The sequence below is a fragment of the Diceros bicornis genome, chromosome 12, assembly GCF_020826845.1.
Source record: "Diceros bicornis minor isolate mBicDic1 chromosome 12, mDicBic1.mat.cur, whole genome shotgun sequence".
Taxonomy (NCBI): Eukaryota; Metazoa; Chordata; class Mammalia; order Perissodactyla; family Rhinocerotidae; genus Diceros; species Diceros bicornis.
This window is the reverse complement of record NC_080751.1, coordinates 18,228,632-18,243,377: the sequence shown is the minus strand read 5'-3', so window position 1 is coordinate 18,243,377 and position 14,746 is coordinate 18,228,632. Positions and strand designations below refer to the sequence as shown.

Sequence of the window (14,746 nt, the reverse complement as noted above, 5' to 3'; positions counted from 1 at the left end):
GGTTAAGTGCGCGAGCTCCGCTACTGGCGGCCCGGGTTTGGATCCCGGGCGCACGCCGATGCACCGCTTCTCCAGCCACGCTGAGGCCGCGTCCCACATACAGCAACTAGAAGGATGTGCAACTATGACAGACAACTATCTACTGGGGCTCTGGGGAAAAAGAAGAGGAGGACTGGCAATAGATGTTAGCTCAGAGCCGGTCTTCCTCAGCAAAAAGGAGGATTAGCATGGATGTTAGCTCAGAGCTGATCTTCCTCACAAAAAAAAAAGAAGAGCTAATATTCTATTTTCTATGCTCAGAACATCTTAGAAACATTTCTGACTATTACAAAAGTTTATTTAACAAAAAAGTTTAATATGAAAATGTACACAACCCGATTCTGTATTGTAGCAAAACAGGTGCTGTGGAGTGGGGACATGTGGAAGCAGCTGATTCCTCTGGAGAACACAGCGATCGTTCATACTCGTTCCAAGGCTTCTAACATGATGATACTATTTCCTCGTATTACCTGAGGAAGAGAAAAGTAAATTTGAAAAGAAGAATTCATTTAACAGACCTATCAATGATTAAAGAATTTTCACCAAAACATTAATGGTTTTCCAGTATTAAATATCAGTTTGTGAGGCTTTTTTCAAGCCATAAGGACACCAAATAACTCATGTCTTTTAATCATGACATGAAGCCACTAAGCCCTTGAGAAGTGAGATGCGCATCTTCTAGATCAAAGGCTAACAAGGACCCTTTTGAGATGCCAAATCTCCAATGACTCATTCCACCTTCTAAACTGTAGGACTCAAATAACGTGCCCATCTCAGCCCCTAAGGGATCCATAAATTAATGGGAAAAATAGGGACAGTAGAATATGTACATTAGTTCAGGGGTGTAAGATTATTTAGGGAACAAACTAGGATGGAAGTTGCGAAAAGTATGCTTGTGAAGATGGCATTTTAGCTGGGTCTTGAAAATTGGGTAGGATTTTGACAGGCAATTCTAGACGTAACTGAGATGAAAAAGTATAAGGGGGTAAAAAAACAATCTAATTTGAATGCAGTAAAAGGTTATGAAGGGAAGTGGGAAACAAAGATAGTCTGCATCCAATCTTAGAAGGCCCCAAACACCAATCTTAAAAGTGTTGGGAGGACATTTTCATGAAACCAACAATAAGCTAGTGAAAGTTTCACAGTTGGCGGAATCATCACTGTTCTGGCAACAGCATATATAAGAGAATGGGAGAGAGCTTAGAGGCAGGAAGAGAAGTTGTAAAGAAAAGGCCCTACCTAGGAGCACAGTGCTTGACGTAGTAGCCATTCCATAAATGAAGAGAAGCAAGGATACTTATGAGAGCATAGGTGAAATGGCTGGTAACTGAGTTCAAGTGTGGCAGAAAAACAAGTCAAACTGGAAGGCAACAGGACTGAAAACGAGCCCCTGGTGGACTGCAGATCATAAGGCAATCACAGATCAGGTCAAGTAGAGCTGGAGAGATGAAAGGACAGGAGGAGGATAAGAGGAAATGTAACAATTTATTAGAGATGGAGGCATTCTGGTTAAGATTCAAAGTGGAGCTATGCTTGTAGGCAGCTGGAGTAAGAATAGCTATAACTTGTTTTCTCCCCTCCTTCTACTCCCTTTATTTATTTATTACATACACTGTTATTTATTGTCTTCCTCACTCAAATGGTATTTCTAGAGGGCAGGGACTCTGGTGCAATACTCCAGTGCCTAAAGTAGTGGCAGGCACAGAAAAGGCTCAATAAGTACCTGTTAAATAAACAAATGAACTCGCATGTAATTACTGCAGCTCAGACTGGAAAGGAACGTGACAGATGGGAAAGTGTCCTGGAGCCAGGCAGAACTAACAGCAATGAATATGGAGAGAAGGTGGCAAATAATTAAAGAGCAGCATTAAAAGAGAACGATGCCCTAATAAAGAACGATGCCCTGAAAATGACAATGGGGACTGAAAGGGCCTACAGACTCTTACTCTTCTTATAAGTTAGGAATAGAAATGAAGAAAGCTCAACAACATGCTTACTTAGTTCTCCGAGTTTTAAATTCCTGGCTTACTTGCAACAGAGGAAGAACATCACATTGCACTGATTAAAGCGTGAAAAACAACTAGCCTTCTTTCCTAGCTCCCTCCTAAATTTGTCCATTTCTGACACTTTCCCTAGACGTGGAGAGTGGTGGAGAGAAGTTATTTCAGATAATTAAGATTTTCAGATCTGAGGGCTTTTTTGGGAATCATTAAAAAACAAAATAAAACTGTGCCTTTTCCATCAACATTTTCTAAAATGGTATTACACACTTCGTCTTTTCACATATACACAGGAAGTAACGCTAGCTGGTGAACACCTTTGCCTTGTAGTGCTCTTCCTCTTTTCCCATGGTCTTTGAGGCCCAATTCTCCAAATCAAACTGGAACTGTCAGGTCCAGAATTCTACATTGCTCCGTTTTGTGCTTTACTAGTTTTTGTAAAGTGCTGCTCAGGCTTTCAGCCTCTCAAAGGGAGCAGGTGTCTAATAAAGAATACAAACCTAAAATGGAGCTATAGAAGCACAGACCTAGTAAGAACTGAGCTCTCAGCATCATAAAATATAGAATTTTTATTACATTCTTAGGGGAACCCTGGTGAGGAATGGAATCTTAAGGAAGACAGAGGTGAGGCCACTGACAACTCGGGATCTTCAGAAGAGGCTAGTCAAGACATCATTACATAACTATCCAGCTGATAGATCCCCAAACAAATTTCCCCTCAGAACACACACACTCTTAAAACTATTCTTAATATAATGGTATTAAGTAACTTCAATGGCCTCAGGGGGTCAGTGACTTGGACAAAGGAAAAACGAAGCCAATGTAACTGTCTCCTTTACCAAATTACTTGTGAAGAAACAAAACTGTAACCTGTTTCTCTTTTTTAACCTCAGAAAAGCCCTTCTTGCATTTTCTTTAGAATGTCTCTTTATTAAAGACCACTGATATATTATCATTATTTCATTTTCAAAGTGTTAACTTGGCTGTAAGAATTGCTGCCTACTAATACAAACATTTTTGGTCACACAACAAGCACCAGAGGCAGAACAGCAGACTGCCTAAACACAGTAAGTAGGTGCTCATTATCTGAGTGACTTGGGATGGTGCTGCTTTTAACCAATTTCTGTGTCAAGAAAATTAAGCCCATCAAAATTCAGGGGGCAAATTTCGAGAAAGATCCTTGATCTAGGCTCAATTCCTTCTCTGATAAAACTCCAAGTGTCACACAATTCTCTAAAAAGTTATCTTCCCAAATTAGAACTGACTTTTAGATGTTAAGTCCTTCTTGAATCCTTTTTTAGCAAGTCTGTTGAGATATGAAATAAAAACCTAATCTACTCTCTATTATAATGAGGGTTTCCTAATCTGTAAAAGGAAGGGCTAGAGGGAAATTTTGGGGTATTAAAAAACTGTTTTTATAAGAAAGTGGCTGCTAATTATTTACCCAGAGTTTTACTCACTTTCAACAGAAGCTCAAGAAGCACGTACCTGAGAGGAAGAAGGTCGATTTATGTGAAACCTGGAGAGGGGGGATGGTCGCATATCTAGAGACTCTAAGCTGTTTTTCAAACCCTGACTACTGATTTGCTTTTCAAAATGCAGTAATAGAAATACATTTGAAATAAGCAGTAACACAAACCTTGGAGTGATTAAAAAAAATTTACACCCCTCTACTGCTCAAACTTAAAAAAAAAAAATTTGTGAGGTAAGAAATCAAGGCTAACAACTAGGAAAACTTTACCTGCTCTTAGAGGTCTTTATGTTCAAAGATTTGCTAAAGCTAAGTTGTCCTTTTTGATTCACCGTTTCCAAGAAACTTAGACTTACCACTTACTGTGTATAGTGTCCTGTGCTGGGCAAAGAGAGGGATTCAAAGTCTGGGTCTTGTTGACAAACACCAAAAACTCTTCTTTACTAGTCATACCCCTATGGCCTAATGAATACAGAAATGTTTGCTCCTTTAATTAAGAACTGAGTATTTGTTTTTTGTTTTTTCTCTTTTCTTCCATGTGGATGGCTGCCATTGTGATCATCCCTTCCAACTTTTACCTTGACTACTTTTAAATCTGGGTGTGATAAATCAGAAAATCTAGGTTAATTATATACACAATTAAAATAAAAAAGTGTGATCTGTGGACTGGTAGATCTCTATCAAATGTGCACTTGTTAAAAATGCAAAATCTCAGGTTCCACCCCACACCTACTGAATTAGGATCCGTGTTTTAACAACATCTTCTGGGAATTCTTAAGTACATTAAAGTTTGATAAGTAGCTCTTAATCTTCATGACATATTAAAATTATCCAAGGTCTTATAACCAAAAAAAGATGGCACCATTACATATAGTTTCAATTGCTTTTGGGTGGAATCTAAGCACAGTTTTTTTTTTTAGTAAAACTCCTCAGGTGATTGTAAATGTTCCAGATCAGTGGTTTAATCTTTGCCTTACATTAGAATCATCTGGGGAATATCCCAGACTAATCTGATTCTAAGATACAACTAAGATTGAGAACCATTGCTCTAATGAAGGACTAACTATGGGCCTCTATTATAGAATAAAGCTCCAAAATGATTTCCAACAGCTATCTCAAGCCCAAGGACCTCAGAGAGTTCCATATAAGATTCAGATCTAACCTACAGGTAACTGGGCTATTATCAAACTTAAATGACTACCATATGTTAAACTAAAAGGGAGATGGAAAGTCTAATCTTGCCCGTAATTTGTCTAACTCCAATTTAATCCAAGAGTTTGACAGAAGGGAAGTTAACACTTATTTCGAAAGAAAAATGAAATCTCTAAGAGAAATCTTATATCTTTACTTACCACCATTCCAATGTTGTTCTGTTGCCCACTAGTTGCCATCTCCACACATTCATCTATCACAAGATTCATAAAGGGATCAAATCCCCGCAATATTCCTTGGACATGCCTGCCACCATTTAATTTCACTAGAAAAACAGAAAAAATCTTAATGAAACTGACCATTAGCTATCAATAATTAATTAAAAATTAGGGGGGATAAAACCCAGGCATTTAGGTGTATAATCCACCATCCTTACTATATGCCAAGCACTGGGCTAAACATTTTATATTTACTTTCATATTTAAACTTACAAGAATCCTATGAAGTAGAATTTATCCAACTTTTTACGAGGGAATCGAAGTATAGAGCTTTTAAGTAACTGGTTCAAGGTTATACAGCTACTGTGTGGTAAAGCTGGGATTCAAATTAAAGGCTGCTTGCCTCTAAAGTCACAATCTTGGGCCGGCCCCGTGGCATAGCCATTAAGTGCACGTGCTCCGCTGCTGGTGGCCCGGGTTTGGATCCTGAGCAAACACCAACGCACCGCTTGTCAGGCCACGCTGTGGCGGCGTCCCATATAAAGTGGAGGAAGATGGGCACAGATGTTAGCCCAGGGCCAGTCTTCCTCAGCAAAAAGAGGAGGATTGGCATGGATGTTAGCTCAGGGCTGATCTTCCTCACCAAAAAAAAAAAAAAAAAAAAAAAAAGCCACAATCTTAACCCCTATACACTTCAAGTACTGTATGGGTCAGATTTTCAGTCCCTGTCTAACTAAGTCCTTTGCTTAAAGGAGAAGAGGTTGATACATTTTCGAATATCATAAAATAGGAAAATCCCGTTGATTTTGTCAAAGCGAGGGAGGGCTTAAATGAAATACTAAAAAGTCTGAAGTACTGTGAAATTTATTAAACATAAGAAACTAGGTAAATAAAATTGTAGTTAGGATTTTGATAAATTTGCTTAATTAATGGATATGAGTTAGAGGTTCTGTGTGCTTTGAATTTTTATAAAGTTGCTCCAAATGTTATATACTGCCAAGACACACATAAAAAGCAACTGAACAATAAAAAAACAAAAAACCCCAACTTACATGATAACTTCTTGTCCATAAATCTGAAAAAGCAAAAGATGTAAAGATTATACAACCAATTAAAAAAATTTAAGTATAAATAAGTACAAAAGTAGGTATAGTCAATATTATTAATTTGCTAAAATTTGCACAATAGGAATAATGAAATTTAAAATAGTAAAAACGTCGTACTGCTGTAAAGGATAAGGGAGTGATGGACCACCTCAGTTAGTACTTATAGACAGCAACATAATTCGGGAAGGGGCAAGATAATAAAGTGGAATGGATTTGGAATATATTAATGTACATTAAATCGAGTCTTTATACTGATGTGAATTACGCATTCTTGTTCAATACTGACCTAATTTTCAATGACTGGATTTGACAGCCATAACAGAAAAACAAAGATTCGGTTATATTTTGGTTATTTCCAAAACCAAAGTTGTGAAGAAAACCAAAGGTAATCAAACCATATCCAATTCAATAGGTATTTTATTTTATATTTGAGACAGTAAGTAGTGTTGTTTTATTTAATATTAAGCATCAATCTTATGTGTTTAGGATAGTCTTCAACATATATTTTAGCAAAATTAAAGCATACTTTGAAGCTTTAAACAAGAAAATCTCATCTCTGCAGGGTAGTATGAGAATATTAAGAATTTTACCTCTTCTATAGGCTAGAAAATATGAAATTGCATTAATTTTTAATGTATATCATGGGAGAATTCAAAAATAAGACATGGGGCCTGACAGAACGTGTGAGAAGATACATTTACAAATAAAAATACATAGTGTGATATACAAAATCATCTATTTTAATAGATTATACAAAATATAGCAAATATAACCAACAAGCTTCATCTTTATGACAACTTTGTAAATTACGTACTATTATTACCTCCCCTTATAAGTTCCCCTTAGAGGAGGGGAACTGAGGCTCAGAAAGGTTACGTAAATTGTCCAAAGTCGATTGAGAAAGTTTGAGCAAACACAATGGTTCAGTTTGACTAGAGAACAGGGCACTCAAATATTAGTGTGTGTAATATTTGGTGCTTGAATTTCAGATGGAGGAGCTTGAATGCTGGGTTAAGAAGTCGGGATTTTATTATACAGACAGCGACAAATTATTAAAGCACAATCAGTCATTAGCAAGACTACTGTGGCAGCAATTTAAGAGGTGGGTGGGAGCATTCCGTTAGGCCAGGGTATCTCAATCTTGGCATACTGACATCTGGGGCCAGATAATTCTTCACTGTTGAGGGATGTCCAGTGCATTGTAGGGTGTTTAGCAGCACCCCTGGCCTCTACCCAATAGATGCTAGTAGAACCAGACTCCCTACTCCACAGTTAAGAACCACAGAGTTATGCTAAACCAGGAGGAGGGGATAAAAGCGTAAAAGAAGATGGTATTTGTGAAATAATTAATTTAGAAAAAATATGAAAATCATTTTGGAGACAGATCTGACAGGATTTCATAATTCATGAAATCTAGAGATGAGAAAAGTATAAAACTAGTTTCATCCTCTGAAATTCTCAAATAATATCTGTTAAGAATCAAAAAGGAAATTTAAGACTACAATTAGAAAATGGTCCTTTTGTTAAAAAAATAATTACCATTTCACCAGCTCCCGATGAATCCAGAGGACACTTAACAAGATTTTACCAGCTCACCAATAAAATAACTTTTAGATAAGCATTTCCATGACAATAATTTCTATTTTTCTTAATGTTAGGCTTATGACTTAATAATGAAGTCTTTAACAGATCCAACTAAAATATACATGGCTTTTTTGCACAAAAGATGGCTTTGATATAAATGTGCATTTAAATGCAAAATTATTAAATATGAACTTTTCCTTAACTCAGACTTCTTTATGGAGCTAGTAATAAATAAACCACACACAAGGCAGACCAGATGGCTGCCTTACCAACTGACTCCTGGATCACCTTTGCATTCTTTGCGCTATCCAACTACTACACGCAGAATTCCAGCATTACATGGTATAAGCAAGATAGAGAAGTACTTAGGAGACATAGAACATGTTAAGTCCAGTTAAGAGCGTTCGAGGAGGTTAAAACTTTTAATTGGGCCCTATCAAAAGTACAAATATCCTACTTTCAGTTGATTTTAGTGGGTGCAGGGGATACAAGAAAACTCTAGCCCTCTCTGATTAGAAAAACGAAGGTTCTCACACAAGTCTGTTCACAGAGCAAAATATCACATACATTCAAGTTTCAAGTACAAGAAAGCAAGAAACAGGAATGTCTAAGTTAAAGCTCAAAGAAACAGCTGCAAACACACTCTAAGATTAAGGTGGCTTTTGATTCCACATATACTATCAAACACTTCCATTCCACCCACTTCCTTAGTTCACTCTCCAGCCACTTTATCTAGAACAGGATGCTATTCGAGACGTTCAACAAAGGCGGGCATTCGAGATCTTCAACTAACGAGCGAGAGGGTAGGAGAAACGTGGGCCGGGAGCAGGGCCTGCGAGGCAAGCCCGCTGAACCGGGCGCCTTCGCTGCCTTTGGTAACCATGCCGACCAAGCCGAAACGCGGCGTCTGCGCGGGCTTCAGCCCCCGAAGCGGGCGCGGGACTCCGGCCGGATCTCGGCGGCCTCGGACCGGAATACACGCCAGGCGGGCTGACGGGAAATGGAGGGGGAGCTAAGGAACTCGAGGCACGCAAAGAAGCTGCCACTCGGGCGCGGCCCTCACACATACTTACTTTTTCAACTCGGGAGGATGAGCTTTGCTCATGGCGTCGATGCAGTGAGTTCAAACACGCCTCGGAACCGAATTCGTGGTGTCCCTCACGCTCCCGCGGTAGGCCCGGCGCTTTGCGTCTGACGTCACTCACCCCGTAAGCCAATCGATTGTCCGCAGCGTTCACATTTCACCTCGCGCTACTCAGGGGAAGCCTGAGCGTGTTGACCAGTCTCGAGCTTCCGGTTGCGTCACCAGCGATTGGCCAGGATGGAGGGGTGGGGCTTCAAGACGACTTCTTTAATTCCGTTTCCTCTTGTGTAAAATTGAGATAACCGTCCCGTCTCTAGCGTGTGAACGACCGTGGTCGATCCTTTACCTTTGTGGATCGCATCATTTATGTTCTTCATACATACTAAATGAAAATAAACTTTGGAGGATTGGGCTCCTAGTATTTCTTTGGCACGTATTCCCCCAGCATATTGTCATGTTAAGCATAGGGTTCCAGTAACATCTCAATTAGTGACCTCTGCACCAGAAGAGTAGGGTGACAAGGCCTCAGTTTCCAGGAATTTGAATCTAGAGCCCGGAAGTGTATTCCCGACTGACGGTCCTACAATTCTGGTAACACTGCCTCGAGAACTGCACTTAATGTACCTTGCCCGTATCTATAAAACGTGAAGTGCAGCACACAAATGATCTCTAATATGAGGTAGATTTTCAAGTCAAGAGCGTAAGTGTAAAAAGTGGTCTCTGACTTGTTCCCAGTTAAGTTACCCAAAATAGGAGAATCCACACTTATGCATTAAATGCAACAGAGATTGTAGAAGATTTAGGCCAAAACAGAAAAGCCTTGGTGATTTTAAGTAGGGGATGGTTCTCCAAAATTCAATTCATTCCTAATGTTCAGGAATGACTCTATTTAAATATTAATGATAGTAAAGACTTAGTTAAACTTATCATATATTTTGTACTCTCTTGGTACTCAATATGTTAGACATTGCATTTTCTCTAGAGGGGTCATAACTGTATATCTTTTCCACCTCTTGCTGTTAGTGTTGATTTGAAGCTGGAGAGCTGACATGGATATTTAATTTCTTTTTTTAACCTCATAGACAGTTTCTATCTTTTTATACTGTGGACTTCAACTCATAGTGCCCTAGCCTACCCTCAAAGTTTTGCCAATTTACAATGAACCAGTCCTGCATCTGAACCACAACACACAACTAATTTTCACTCTTCTGAACCTAAGAAGCTTATTTCATACATTACAGAGAGAAGCATGAGAAAATGAATATACAACCCGAGAAAGATATATATTCGTTGCCCAGATATAAGGAAAGAAACACAATAGTGGAGGAAAAATTAAACCTTATTTATTTTTTAAAACCCAGCCACTAGGAAAATATATCACAGCCTTGATTCGGCATACAGACAGGCTATATTATCATTTCAAGTGATGAGGTGGTAGAAAGACAATAAGGTCCTTATCAAATGATAAGGTACCAGAGCCGGGACAGGGATGCTGCATGTCGCAAAGGCCCCAGGCAGAAGCGGTATTTGGTAATGGGGGGCTACCTCTCTTTTGCTCTAAAGGAGTCACAGCTCGCCCCTGAGTTGCTTACTTTTTCTCCTTTGACCTTGTTGCCAAAAGGACTGTCTCAATAGGGCTCTGGTATTTCAGGGGGCTAAGTAAGCAATACTGGGTTTAGGCTTTCATTCCATTCTGTTCTAGGAAAATCAGGTTTTTCCAAATTCAGTACTTCATAACCCTCTTAATTAAGCAGCCAGCAGTTCCTCTTTCACTGTTCATTCCTAGATACTGGTATATAGCACAATCAAAACCCCCTTTCCCTTCAAGGGAGAGTGTCCCTGCAAGATTGTCCTGTCACTCTGCTGTAGATAGCCTCCAGGCCCATCACGGCAGCCAGTGAGAGGGAAGGTCTGCTTCCCATACCGAGGATGACATCGCCTCTCATGTTTTCACAGGGTCCCCAGGCTGAAGGATGTAATGCATGAGAATTTTAAGAAATGCAGATCCATATCTTGATGGCCAGAAACGGATATCTGGAAGAAACTTTTCAAAGTTCTTATCCAAACTACCTCTCCCAACTCCACTTCTTAAATCAACTTCATGCCCTTGTATATAAAACAAAACCAAGCAAAACAAAGACCCAGAAACCTTTTTTCCCCTTCTAAATTAGTGACCTCATGGATTTTGTTTTACAGCTTATGGAAAATGGTGTGGTGATCCTTCTGGTAAACAGAAGGTTGGCAACAAAAAGAAAACACCTCTCTTCCCACTCTACCAGATCATAGGCAGCTGAGAGGAACCTGCCAGCCTGCTGGTACCCGTGTACTGAGAAGAATCTGGTACCTTGAGGGTGCTGGTTTGGTACAGGGGAGATCCCTAGTGCCAGGATAAGCACTTGCCACATGCAATTTAGGCTCTCAGAAACTCTCCTGTGCTATCTCTGACCCATATTTTAGCACCAGTTTTTTCCCTTTCACTTTCTAGGATTGAAACGTAAAGAAACCAATGTCCAGAGGCAAGTGACATATGCCTTAAATTTGCTGCCATCCACAATTTCTTCATTCATAAACTTCCCTTAAAAGACCAAAATTCCCACTCTTCTTTTTAAATAGATTCCTGTCCTCAGCCTCGATGGCCAAGGGCAAAGACTTCTACTTCCCAATGGATGAGAGAGACTCCTTCATTTTCTTAGTCATGGTAGGGATGAGGTGCATGTGGTCATCCACACACTTGGTCACACAACTCTCCAGCTGCTGCTTCACCTGAAGCTCTTTACTTCCAGCATCCATTGAATCTTTGGCTTTGTCACTGCAATGCATACTGCACCGGGCCAGGCGGTCCTGTGGCAAGAAGGAAGAGGGTAGAGAAGGCTGAGAGGTTGGCCTCCATTTACTGAGTACTTAACTTATCATGCGCCAGGCCCTTTGCTACATATTTTGGCTGGACATATATTATCTTGATCAATTAAAGGGACACTCAAGGGCAATTAACTAAGATTATCCTGACTGAAACAGAGGGTGGTACCCGGAAGGCCTAGACAAAGCATTACTTGAAAGCAGGTGAATAAGAGAATTAATTGTAAAGAAGCCTCTTCCGGGCTTCCAGAAAGTAAGAAGTAACTAGAGGCTACTGTTAATCAATTACAGAAAGACTTACAAACATCTTAATTCTTTAATGTCTGTCCTTGCCACAGAAAAACTCAATTCAACAAATATTTATTGAGCATCTACTATGTGCCAGGTACTCTTCTAACACTGGGGAATACAGCAATGAGTAAAACAGGTAAAGTTCCTGCCCTCGTAGAACTTACATTCCAGTGAGGGGAGATACACACACAAATAAGTGGAGATGGTGAGGAAACAGTTGGATTTATGAATCTGGAGACCAGGAGTGAAGTTGGTCTAGAGATATGGAATGTAGGAGTTGTCAGCATATAGATGGTATTTACAGTTGTGAGACCAGAGAACTAGACAGAAAAGGGAAAAGGTCCCAGGACAGCCCTAGGCACTCCAACGCTCAGAGGCTAGAGAGGGGAAAAGCCAGCAAAGGAGGCCACGAAAGCGTGGCCAGGGAGAGAGGTGGAAACCAGAGAGTGAGACGTCCTGGTGGCCAACTGAGTAAAGTGTTTCAAGGAGGGGGAAAGTGATCCACTGTGTCAATGATGCAGACAGGTTGAGGAAGATGAGGAGTGAGAAATGACCACTGGGTTTAGCCCCACAGAGGCGAGTGGAAAGAGCAGTTCTGGCATAGTGCAAGAGTAAGTCTGGTTGGAGAGGACTGAAAAGGGAATGGAAGGAGAAAGTGATACAGCAATTCATGAATCAATTTTTCGAAGACCCTATCTATAAAATTAGGTGTCAAAATAAACACAAAGAAACTCTTTGGAGTTCCATGATCTTGGAGAAGTTATTCCTTTATAGTGTCAGTAATTTTGAAGAATTTTATATAGCAGGATATAAAAATGTATCACATTAGATATAATGTTTCCATGTGAACAGAATCCCAGGCTATGAAAAACTGGTTCAGAAGTGGGCCCTGCTTCCCCCAAGTTCCAGAAAAGTATATTCAGAGGAAGGGAGTAAAACGAAGTTGTGGCTACCTGTTGCTCCAGAGAGGGATACAGGGGGCTCTCAGTGACCTTAGAGGGGCTTGCGAGGTAGGCATCAGTGAGTCAATGATAAGGCTTCATATAAATGACTGCTCTCTAGTGACACGGGAGCTGCAAGTGTCACTTGGATTTAGCAAGTGCAGCAAGTAGGGGCAGTCTTGGGTGGGTGTGTAAGTCCACAAAATGATGGTAGGATCTTGCTCTAATATGCACCTTTTAAAGATGATCCTATTCCACTTTCCTGGAGATTCTGCTGTTGTAAGAATGAATTAATATGTTTTAGAAAGCTTTACACTATACAGTATACATATTATATGTGCTGTCTATGGGGGAAAAAAGCATAAGCTCTTGGTCATGAACATCCTTGTTTCTATGGGAAATACAGCACTCAACCTCTGGGACTTTTTCCAAAATTTCAAACTCTATGAAGACTGGTTGGCCATAGGACTGTCACAAATGTTAAAAGAACCAAGACACTAAAACCAAGAGTTTGAACAAATGCTTTTCATCTCCTGCAAAAGAGCAACATCAAGGACTAGAGTCCTCTGTTTGGGATATTCCTCACCTGGAACTTCTCCAACTCGCTGGTCACCAGGGCCTGGGCTTGAGCCAGAGGCGCATGGCAGCGCTCAATGCACTGGTGCACCTGCTGCATGGATGCCTGGCTGTCCTCACAACAGCTGGCGCTGCACCGGAACATGAGGCCCTGGAGAGGGAGGGCAGAGAGAGGTTGGGTAGGAAAGCCTCTGGGGACAAAGATGACCATGGAGGGCAAGAGAGTCTAGGAGGAGCGTCCATATATGCACCTCTCCTTAGAATAGACACCAGGACCTTAAAACCATGAATGGGAAAATTATCCTTGGTGCCTAGCAGAGTGTTTCATGGCCTTCTTGCTGCTAGCTCATTGGCACTTGTTGCATCAAAGGCTGGCTGGATGGGGAAGGTGGCAGTGGGTCAGAAGAAGCCAAGTTCTGAAAACTAGGTGCCAAATTCTGAGAACCACAGGGTTTAGAGGTCAGCAACCTAGTAATCTACATTCCACCAGGGGACAACTGACTCATTAATCGACTCAAAGGGCACTACAAGGGAAACCCGCAATCCGGTTAGGGAGGCAGGTCCAACAAAACATTTAGGGGATCAAAGCAGAGCAGCATATAAACAGCGCTGTGTGGAGCGGATTTCGGTGCAACAGAACCGGGCATGACCTGGCCAGCGGGAGGCCGAGCACTTTCTCTTTCTGGTCTTTCACCTTGGCCGTGCTCTTTCTGGGCCTCGGGCTGCTCACCTGCAGAAGGGGCCGAGCAAGAGGGGAAGGTGGGGGAGGCCGAACGCCTCACAGCAGGGGCTTTCTAACCCTGGTCCGGGGACACCCCCTCCCCCGGGCTGGCCTGGGTGGAAAACGGCCTTGCGCGTGGCGAGGGCGCACACATTTCATTTGCTCAGCCCAAGCTCCAGAAGTTCTGTCTGAGGGCGAGGCGTGCTTCCGAGGACGCCGCGGCGACCCCAGGGACGCATTGACCCGGGTCTGCGAGGAAGGGGACAGCGGCGAGCGTCACCGCGCGGCTGCTGCGGGAAGGGGCCGGGAGTCCCGGGCCGCCGGGGATCCCCCTGCATCGGCTCCCGCCCCACTACCTGCATCTTCCGGATGTTCTCTCTCTCCAGACTCTTCACCATGGAGTCCACCGCCTCCTGCACCCGGAGCTGCTGCAGCTCCGCCATGGCGACCCCGCACCGCAACCCGCCGCGCCGGCGCCCACATGGACTCCGGAGCACCGGCCCGCCCCCTCGCCGCCGCTTCCCGGGTCACCGCGGCCCGCCCTCCCCGGACCCACGCCGCCGCCTGGCGTCCGAGAGGAGCAACTGCAGGCCGGGCGGCCGCGCTCCCTCCGGCCTCCCACGCGCTCCGGCTCCCGCCCCGCCCCACGCGGCCGCAGTGCGCAGCCGGCCGGAGCCGCCTCCGACAGCGGAGGGCGTCGTTCCCTG

At 42.2% G+C, this 14,746-nt stretch overlaps 2 protein-coding genes across 2 annotated transcripts; both read right to left on the bottom strand.

Moving 5' to 3' along the window:
• Positions 1-334: 334 nt before the first annotated feature.
• Positions 335-8,764, bottom strand: SNRPG (small nuclear ribonucleoprotein polypeptide G). The gene is made up of 4 exons (XM_058551008.1): positions 8,644-8,764; positions 5,933-5,955; positions 4,863-4,987; positions 335-509 (listed from the first exon to the last, which is right to left on the bottom strand). The coding sequence occupies exons 1-4, from the start codon at positions 8,673-8,675 to the stop codon at positions 459-461; spliced, it is 231 nt and encodes a 76-aa protein (XP_058406991.1). The 5' UTR covers positions 8,676-8,764; the 3' UTR covers positions 335-458.
• A 1,211-nt stretch (positions 8,765-9,975) lies between these two features.
• Positions 9,976-14,528, bottom strand: FAM136A (family with sequence similarity 136 member A). Its single transcript, XM_058551007.1, has 3 exons — positions 14,396-14,528; positions 13,329-13,469; positions 9,976-11,495 (listed from the first exon to the last, which is right to left on the bottom strand). The coding sequence occupies exons 1-3, from the start codon at positions 14,480-14,482 to the stop codon at positions 11,307-11,309; spliced, it is 417 nt and encodes a 138-aa protein (XP_058406990.1). The 5' UTR covers positions 14,483-14,528; the 3' UTR covers positions 9,976-11,306.
• Positions 14,529-14,746: the final 218 nt, after the last annotated feature.

What these genes read in the sequence shown, in the direction of transcription:
- FAM136A (XM_058551007.1), bottom strand. Translation starts at nt 14,482, where the DNA reads ATGGCGGAGCTGCAGCAGCTCCGGGTGCAGGAGGCGGTGGACTCCATG. An exon ending in AGAACATCCGGAAGATGCAG is followed by an intron (nt 13,470 to 14,395) that starts GTAGTGGGGCGG and finishes CTCCCTCTCCAG; the next exon opens with GGCCTCATGTTCCGGTGCAG. An exon ending in GCGAGTTGGAGAAGTTCCAG is followed by an intron (nt 11,496 to 13,328) that starts GTGAGGAATATC and finishes TTCTTGCCACAG; the next exon opens with GACCGCCTGGCCCGGTGCAG.
- SNRPG (XM_058551008.1), bottom strand. Translation starts at nt 8,675, where the DNA reads ATGAGCAAAGCTCATCCTCCCGAGTTGAAAAA. An exon ending in CATCCTCCCGAGTTGAAAAA is followed by an intron (nt 5,956 to 8,643) that starts GTAAGTATGTGT and finishes TTGCTTTTTCAG; the next exon opens with ATTTATGGACAAGAAGTTAT. An exon ending in TATGGACAAGAAGTTATCAT is followed by an intron (nt 4,988 to 5,932) that starts GTAAGTTGGGGT and finishes CTGTTTTTCTAG; the next exon opens with TGAAATTAAATGGTGGCAGG.